The 9235-nt window shown below is 36.7% G+C and overlaps 1 protein-coding gene across 1 annotated transcript in view; it reads left to right on the top strand.

Annotated features, from left to right (window-relative positions):
- Nucleotides 1-616: 616 nt before the first annotated feature.
- Nucleotides 617-9235, top strand: part of SLF1 (SMC5-SMC6 complex localization factor 1) — a 50023-nt gene continuing 41404 nt past the window's right edge. The window contains exon 1 of the mRNA XM_010726052.3: nucleotides 617-739. Within this exon, the coding sequence (XP_010724354.3) occupies nucleotides 617-739 (123 nt within the window). The remainder of the gene's footprint in view (nucleotides 740-9235) is intronic.

The following is a 9235-nucleotide window of genomic DNA, read 5'->3' as shown; positions in this document are numbered from 1 at the left end:
GAGAGCAAATGAGATCTTCCCTTTTTCTTTGAGGAGATGGGTAAGGAGTATTAAAAAGCAAGGAAAAGAGGAAGAAGGGGACAATGATAATGCCTGACTACAATTAAAAACTATGTGTTGCTTATTAACGTCAAAAAAGTAAAATATTGCATTGAAATGTGAAATTGGAATGATTCATCAGCATTCTATACACTATCAACACTGCTATTTCTAGTTCCCTACGTCACTAATATACAAATTCAAACATTCAGTTACAAGTTTTATGCTCTTTCAAGCAGAGTTCAACTCCTAGTTCTGCTATACACATTATATATAGCACACTATTTGAGTAGATCATTGTGTCGGGGACCTAAAGGCCCCTTGCTGAAGAATGATCTTGGGATGGAACAAAGTATTCTGACAATTTTAGGGAACTGATGCTTGTGGCTGCAGCTGCAAGTATCTTGTTCTGTAGAAAGAGCTGACCTTGATAGTTTGTCTTGTTTTTGCAAGGACTTGTTTTGCAAGCAGGTATTCAACCTGGGCTCTGTATCATGCGTTGGCCACGCGGGTATAGCATGCAAGTGGAAAAAACCTTGCAGATCTTGGCGAGAAGAAAAACAGGAGAGAGGCTGCGATGGGAGAGAGAGGAAAAGTGCACCTTGAAGCAGAGGTCACTCTGATGGCACTACCTATCAAATCTACCACTGGCAAGTTGCTTCTTTCTCCTTTTCAGTGGTCTGCTATCTCTAAAATGTGGGTAAGTAATACTGCACTTGCTTAGGGAGTTTCTGCTGCCTGCTCACAAGGATTACCTAAAAATAGATGCCTGTGTGCATGACTGTGTGTATGTTCACTAAAACTCATAATCCTCTGAGCTGTTCCGAGTGCACAGTTTGCTTGCCTCTGCTCTTGAGACATCCTGCCTCTCAGATCCAAATGTTCCCTGAAACAATCACCCATTCCTATTCTTTAAATTTGATCAAAGCAAGAACACTCTTTCTCTCCTCTCCTTTCCTTTGTCCTGTTCACGTTTTGAGATATTTGGCTAAAGAACTGTCTTCCACTATGCCTAGAATTAAGCAGAAGTGAGGATGGATCTCAGCCTGTTACACATTCAGGTCGAAGTAATCTGACATATGTATACACAGTGGGAGAAGAACTCCTTGAGAGTAGCCCTGATGAGAAGGACTTATGGGTCCCTGTTGATGAAAAGCTGCATGAGCCAGCAGTATGTGCTTGCAACTCAGAAAATCAATAGCATCCTAAGCTGCATTAGAAGAGGAGTGGCCAGAATGGACAGGGATGTGATTGTTCCTCTATACTCTGTCCTCATGAGGCTCCAGCTGGAGTACTGTGTCCAGGCCTGGAGCCCCCAACATGGGAAAGATGTGGAGCTTTTGGAGAAGGTCCAGAGGAGTGAAATGATCTTCAATGATCAGAGGGCTGGAGCACCTCTCTTAGAAGACAGGCTGAAGGACCTGAGCTTGTTCAACCTGGAAAAGAGAAGACTGCAGGGAGACCTCATTGCAGCCTACCATATTTAAGGGGAGTTTATAAACAAGAGAGAAATCAATTTTTAACAAGGGTAGATAGTGATAGGATAGGAAGAATGGTTTTAAACCTAATGAGGAATGATTTAGATAAGATATCAGGTGAAACTTTTTACTGAGAGAGTAGTGAGGTGCTAGTACAGGCTGCCAAGAAAAGTTGTGAAGGCCCAACCACTGCTAGATGTCCAGAGCCTCATCAACCTGATTTAGTATTTGATCTAGCAGCTGGAAGCCCAGCCTGAGGCAGGGAAGTCGGAACTTGAAGATCCTTGGGGACCCTTCCAACCTAAGCCATTCTATGATTCTATGTGGTGCTTCCAACAAAACAGAAAACTGTAATGCTAACCTTTTTGACAGTTCAAGTACAGCTTCTGCAACTACAGAGCTACACATTTCATTTCTTGCACAGAAATATCTCACTGCTCTGTCTGTTACCTCCCTCCAAGACTTTCCTATGCACACATTTTTAAGTCCTCTTCTATTTCAAGATCTGCATCGGGCTGGCTGTTTGTTATTTACATTCTCTCTTACAGCTTACATTGGGGCTTTGCACCCTTCTCTCACAATTCAAATTCTGCTTTCTCCTTTATTGGAGCACCTTCTTTACCAATGTCCCTCCTTTGTTTTCAACCGCAGCCTCTGATCTCACAGCAGTCCCTACTTTGCACATCTGCAAACTATTTCAAGTAACCTCTTTTCCTGCAGTTACTCTGCTCTCTTACCCCTTTTGTTCTGGGAGATGAATCACTCTGGATGCTAATATGCTTCACTAGACTGTGAAGACAGGTGAAGATGAGAGACAGGCCTTGCTATACTGGCATGGTTCAACTCTTCAAACATTGCATTTTTAGCCATGACGTTGTCTGAAAGATACAAAGCTTTGGCTGTGCTAAATAACAGCAAAGGCTTTTATGTGTCACCAGTTTTCCTTTCAGTTCTCTAACTTCCTATTAAATCAGTAAGACTCAAGACCGAATACTGGTCCAAGCCTGATTTTTTCACAAAGTTCTCACGCTGAAAAACAAAAAAGGAAAACACGTAGAAATGAGAACAAACTTCAGACTCAATTGATCAGATGTCTTACATCTGCCCTGACTTATCTGCTCAAAAATTGAAAGTTTGCCTATACAATCTACAGATAAAACAAAGGATTAACATTAAATAATACATTGTATATTCACTAGATGCTAAAAGATGAATACAGTGTGCAGCTAATGTATCTTCAGCAATTAAAAATTCAGCTATATGAATACTGCAATAATTTAAGATTTTAAATTATTTATCTCAAAGTGGCATAAAAGAATACTATTTAAAAATAACATGCAAGATGCAAGTCATGAAAAATTGATGTGAAATAGCAATCCTTAAGACTTCAGCTTACTTTATATAAAATTATACATGTTAAGAAAATTCCTACCAAAATTCCAGGGTCTGGAAAAGAAATGTTATAATCAGTTCCATCAATTCTTAATCCTCAATTCTCAGCTTCATTCCTTCTGAAGTAAACAAGGCAAACTGTATGGACTCAAAGAAAGAATACAGTGTTTTATCTGAATTAAATAACAAAAGAGAAAATTAAATTATCCCTGGGACCACCTCCTTCTTCCCACCGTTTGCCCCTCTAGTCTCTTCTTCTGCTGTGCTCCCTCCTTCATATTTCCCAATGAAGATAAGTGCTGAATGGCTTTGTTAAGTCAGAAAAATAATCTATAACTGCATTTTACTGTATTCGCTGCTTAACATATCCCAACAGTGAACCTAACATTTAGAATCTATCATATCAACATAGTCATCATGATCCAAGCTGCAAATAATAGAGAGTGTCACTGTCAATTTTGCTTTCTCACACTTCCTTCCCTCCACTTCATCTGATTTTAATAATCCCTGTCAAACCACAAACAGTCCAAATTACCTTCTTGACACAGAAGCTTTCAAGGAAGAGACAGAATCTCAACTTTCATTTAGCAACTACAAAAGCAAGCTGTCCAACTGGACAAATATTATTTTCACTCTTGACAATCTCTACAGTAAAGCATGCTTTTTAATTTTCACTGAAGCTGCCAACGGTTTGATATAAGCTTCTTGTGCAGATTGACTCACAGGTTTAGCAAACCAACAATGGTAATTGGGTTTAAAGAAGCAAGCACTTTCAAAAAAAAAAAGAAAGAAAAACTAGCATGCAAAAGGTGACAATTGTATGTCATAAGCTAACAATAAACTGCATTAAAAATAAGATTATACAAAAAAATTAAATTCAGAGGATCTCTTAGGATCTTTTTCAAGATCATTTTATGTTTCTACAACTGACCAAATGGTTGCTGCTAGAATGTAGTATACATCAGACAAGGAAGATAACTTTATATTCAACAACATCAGTGACAGTCTAAGAAAGGTTAGCACTTGACAACAGGAAATACATTCAAGGCAAATAACCTTCTGCAAAAGGACATGATCTGTAATCATTTTCCTCTCTGTTGGCTTGTCTTCAAAGTAGATCTTGATAACGTAACTCGCTGCTTCACACACATCAGTTTAAAAGTAATTGATTTCTGTGATGAAGCACAGTATTGTATAATTAGCATTCTATTTGATGTTTATGTGGATTAATCAAAGCATAATACATTTCAGTATATTTTCTTCACAGACACACTAGACTCTCTAATCACGGGTAAGTCTACTGCTTTCTAACATTCTGACTTATTTAAAGTTTCAATCAGTTATAAAAACAGAAAACAGATCAAGATGCTGCCTATAAGAAGCCTCATATAAAATATTTGTTTTAATACCTCAAATTGTCTGTCTAATATATAGGTGTAATTTAAGACTAATCAAAGGCGTTTTAAAAGATTATTTGGTAACAATTCAGAAAACACCAAAACAATAAAAGTCTGTTTTTAATGAATTCATAAAATCACTTTAAGAAATGGTTTATGCCTAGATAGTGTTTACAGTTCCACTGCAAAGGAATTACAGTTTCTACTAATACAGTACAGTTACAGGACTAACAGTTTGAGCTGCTTCTGGGTTTCCTTTATCACTAATGTTCATAGCAAGATGTTCTCTTCCTGGCCTTATTTTGTTTTCCTTCCCAGTAAAGAATAAAAGTTTTAACTGCTAACTATGCATTTTTCTCCTTAAAGATTGCTAGTGAAAGGAAGAATTTGATACTCAGCAGTATACTAATTCTACCACATTAGATCTTCACTGCATTGGATCTACATTATCTTTTATTTCCCACAAGGTCAGAAGAACATTATCAAGGCATCTTGAAGAAAAAATATATATTAGGCTCTTTAAGTGAATTGTTTAGTCTTGGCTATATCTTGACCTCTAGTTAACTATCCCTTTGATTCCAGATCAGAACTCATACTTGCTTTTCAGCTAACTTTTTCCATTAAAGAAACGTAGGTTATTTATCATTTAGGAGGCATGTACTACCACACGCTGCCAGTAGAAGATAGGAAAGACATCTGTAGAACAGTATACTAAAGTACAAATACATTGACAAACTTTGTGCCTTACGTGCAGTTCTACAACTATCACAGAATCATAGAATGGTTTGGGTTGGAAGGAATTTTTAAGACCATCTAGTTCCAACTGTCCTGCTATAGGCAGAGACACCTCCCTCTAGACCAGGTTGCTCCACCCTGGCCTTGAATGCTTCCAGGGAGGAGGCATCCATAACCCCACTGGGAACCTGTTCCAGAGTCTCACCACCCTCATGGTAACGAATTTCTTCTTAATATCTAGTCTAAATCTACTCTCTTGCAGTTTAAAACCACTTCCCCTCAAACTGTTTCTACATGCCTTCAGAAAAAGTCCCTTCCCAGCTTTCCTATAGGCTCCCTTCGAGTACTGGAAGGCCATTATAAGGTCCTCCCAGAGTCTTCTCCAGGCTAAAAAGACCCAGCTCTCAGCCTGCCCTTGCAGGGGAGGTGCTCCAGCCCTCTGATCATCTTTATGCCCTCCTCTGGACTTACTCAAACAAGGGAAGCTAACTTTTCTTTTTGTTATTTATTTATTTTTTTTTTAAGGACAGAAGATTCTTAATAAATTAGAAGCCAGATGTAAAAGTTATTTTTAACTACTTGATCAGAGTAAGTCTTCCTCCTCCCAGGTAATCCTCTATCATCTCTTTTAACTAGTCTCATCTTAACTTGATAACTTACAGTTTTCAGCTGTTACATCTTTATTTCTATAATGGAAGTGCAAGTCAAAGCTATAATGCTACAAGAGCAACAAAATTTCATGTCAGAGTGGCATTTTTAAAGAATACATATCCACAATACTTTTGCACTCTACCAGAGAAGAAAATAAAATAAATGAGTTTTTCAAAGGAAATTCCCCTTCTTCCCAAAGATCTTTTAAGCAATGTTCTTACACTGCAGGCTGATGTTCCAAATTACAGAGCAGCTAAAAGTTCTGGAACTGGCAGCCTATGAAAGAAACATCCTGGATAGTTATGGTGCATCATGTAGTTTGTAATGGAGTTCATTTAACTCTACAGTGGGCAGCTGGTATGTGCCACAGTAATGCCATATGGGTATCATTCAAGATAATTCACAAAGAACTCCAGTATGTTCCCCTATCTCTTCTGTGAAGACGGTGATCAAGAACATTACTCAAAAAGATTATGGAGCCAACAGTTTCAGAAGTTGTGAGGGGGAATCACAGTAAAATGCATTAATGCAGTGGAAAATAACATCTTCCTTTGGAAGTAGACTAGGTTATTAATTAGGCATAAAGGAAAAACAGTCAGCTACTTCATGATGCAGGAAGGGGTTCCTCCTTCCTATCATCTTATAGGACTACTTTTAAGACATTACTTGAAATTTTCTAGAGTAGAAAGCACTTGGCCTTTAGCTTCATGATTAAGAAGATAAATGTTCAGAAATATTTTACAAGGGAATTCAACACAGTTATTTCTTATGTAATGACATAACTCAAATAAGTTGTACATCTAGTCAAGAAGTGGTTCAAGTAATATACATTACTTTTCTAGAGAGAAAAAGAGGGAGGACCTACAAACTAAAGACAAAAGAAATATTTTTTTTCTAGAGTTACAATAATAGTAAATTTCCTTTTCCTTATTTTATAGCACTTCATTACAAGTTTCAAGCTGGAAATGTATATTGCCATCAAATTATTAAAACTCAGCTATAGTTTTCGTCATTTGACTGCCTAAAACTGTGACAACTTTTCTAAAACTCCCTTCAGAACAGAGATGCAACTGAATCTATTTATATACAAGAGTTCCACGGTGAAACTTAAGTATCAACTCTACTAAGCTGCAAGAAAAATACTTTTCTGGGCCAGCTAACAACAGATGATTACAACTGAAGATCCCCTTCTTTACTGCAATACTGAAAAACAGCTTGGAGGATGCTACAAAGACAAAGCATTTCTTGAGAAAAGTGGTTAGTGTATGTACTCTGAGTAATAGAGTCCAGTGACAGAAAAGGGAGGGAGAATTTATTGAACCAACATTTTCTCCTTCATGAGCTCTTAGTAAGTGACATTACAACATCCTGACTCATTCTAATCTTTGGAGCTGAACACTATTAAGAAACTTCAAGTTTGTTCAAAATAACAGAATCAAAAATCTATTGCTTTTAATGTATGTCACAGAATGGCACTGAATGAATGATTTGATTTTTAATATCAAGGCAGAATAGAATTATTTTTTCAATTTTTTATATCAGTAGGTACTCCAGGAATAAGTTGGTAATATGAAAAGAATCAAGTGGGCTGTATTCTTCATCACCCACTATATCTGCATAGTCTGACATAACTCACTGCTCCCAGTAAAATGGTATGGTAAGAAACAAAATCGCTGTATAGTATACCATTCATATTTCAAATAATCCAGCTCTCTATCTGTACTACTAGATGATACAGCTCCCACTTCTTGGAATGATTACAATTTTTATTACAGTTAGACCTTTGTACTGGTATGTAGTAATGATGATGCATATAAAAAGACTGGAAAAGTAGACTGATTGCACAAAAATATTCAGATAACTTGAGAGACAGGGCACCTTTCTTGACCCTTTACTCCCAGGGTCAAGGGAGGTGATTAGAGTTCTCTGTATGTATGGAACAGACGGTATTCTGCTCCAAATACAAAAAACAGAAGGGAATGCTGCACTGCTGTACCACAGCACCTTCAGAAACAATAAAAATCATAATTTCAAAAGAATGGTTTCAACTAAGCCATGTCTTCCATACAACAAAGAAAGAGATACTTTGTTCACATTTCTTGAAAAAGTGATGCTAGTGTAACCTGAAAATAATACCTACACATTTCTTACTTTAAAACATGGAGTCATTTTTTTCTGTCTGGCATAAAGTGGTAAGAATTTATGAAATGGTTAATCTGAGCAAAGTGCCTAGAACTTCCAAAAAACTCTTGATTATAAATGCAGCATATCTTAAGTTTTCTTCAATCAATAAAAATTCATACATATTCTTGATTAGAAGCCAGAAGTGCCTTCTTTTGAACAGGTCTCATTTCATCATGTGGTTAGAACTTTTAACATATGTACAGCAACTCAATTTCAGTAGAAATTGGTGTACAATTCACACAAATACTTTAACATAAATTCAGTCAATATATTTTCTTCTCATATTTGGTTTTAAGAGACCATGAATAATGTTCAAGTAACTCTTTTTTCAACGTTCCTGTGCAAAAAGAAATTACCAAAATTATTAACAGGTAATATTTCAGGAAGTAATACTTTCATAAATAAAAATCCTAAGTGGCTAGGTATTGTGTATAATTTCTCATTTATAATACTGAATGCTTCTTAATTCCAAGTGATAAAAAATAGTCCAAATTCAAAATGTTAAAAAGCTTTAACTTTATAAATCTGCATTTCTGTCGTTACCTGTTACATGAATCATATTAGTTGCATAAAACTTCACTTTGCTGTTCCAAAGGTAGAAAAGCAACAAAGAGAAGACATTTGCAGATTAAGAAACTAGAAGGCCGCAGAATGAAACCAAATAGCACATGGTAGCTGAAAGAAATCTTTAGGTATCTCATAACTCAGTTACTGTTTCTGACCTTCACGGAAAAGTTTCATAGGGATTAATCTATCTTGTGATCCCCCACTGACAGGAAAACTGAATAGCAAAACAAAAAAAGGAAGTTTGAGGTGAACATCATATTTTAAGAAGTAGAGACTGACTGCTGCACCTGCTAGTGTTTGTAAATTCTAACGTAAAGAAGGAAATAAGGTGGATAAAATCTAACTCAGAAAAACTGCACTCTACTCCTCCTGTATCAGCTCCGCACTCTGCAAGCATACCCACCAATGTTTACCAGGAAGCTGTATAAACACTAATGGTGGCATGGGGTAGTGAATGGCAACTAGTGCAGGCCTGCCCACAAGGCAGCAGTGCCAGTTCATGCTAGTCTTTATGAACAAAACTACAATGAAAATGGTAGACAGCACAAAACAGACTCATCGACCTTGAGCAGTCATACACAGGGAATGAAAGGACTGTGTTTACACAGGCATGTCCCTGAATATAAAGATCCATTATGCTTAATGGCAAGAATATGTATAAGAAATAATAGGAAATATTCTGTTCAGATCTTCTCTTTCACAATATTTTAAGTAATCTTAAAATGTATTTTGAATGCTTTCTACCTGTATTAAATTCTTGCTTTATTCCTTACTCTGTGGTTTTTCATGCAT

This window comes from Meleagris gallopavo, chromosome Z, assembly GCF_000146605.3.
Source record: "Meleagris gallopavo isolate NT-WF06-2002-E0010 breed Aviagen turkey brand Nicholas breeding stock chromosome Z, Turkey_5.1, whole genome shotgun sequence".
NCBI lineage: Eukaryota > Metazoa > Chordata > Aves > Galliformes > Phasianidae > Meleagris > Meleagris gallopavo.
This window is presented reverse-complemented; position numbering and strand designations above follow the sequence as displayed.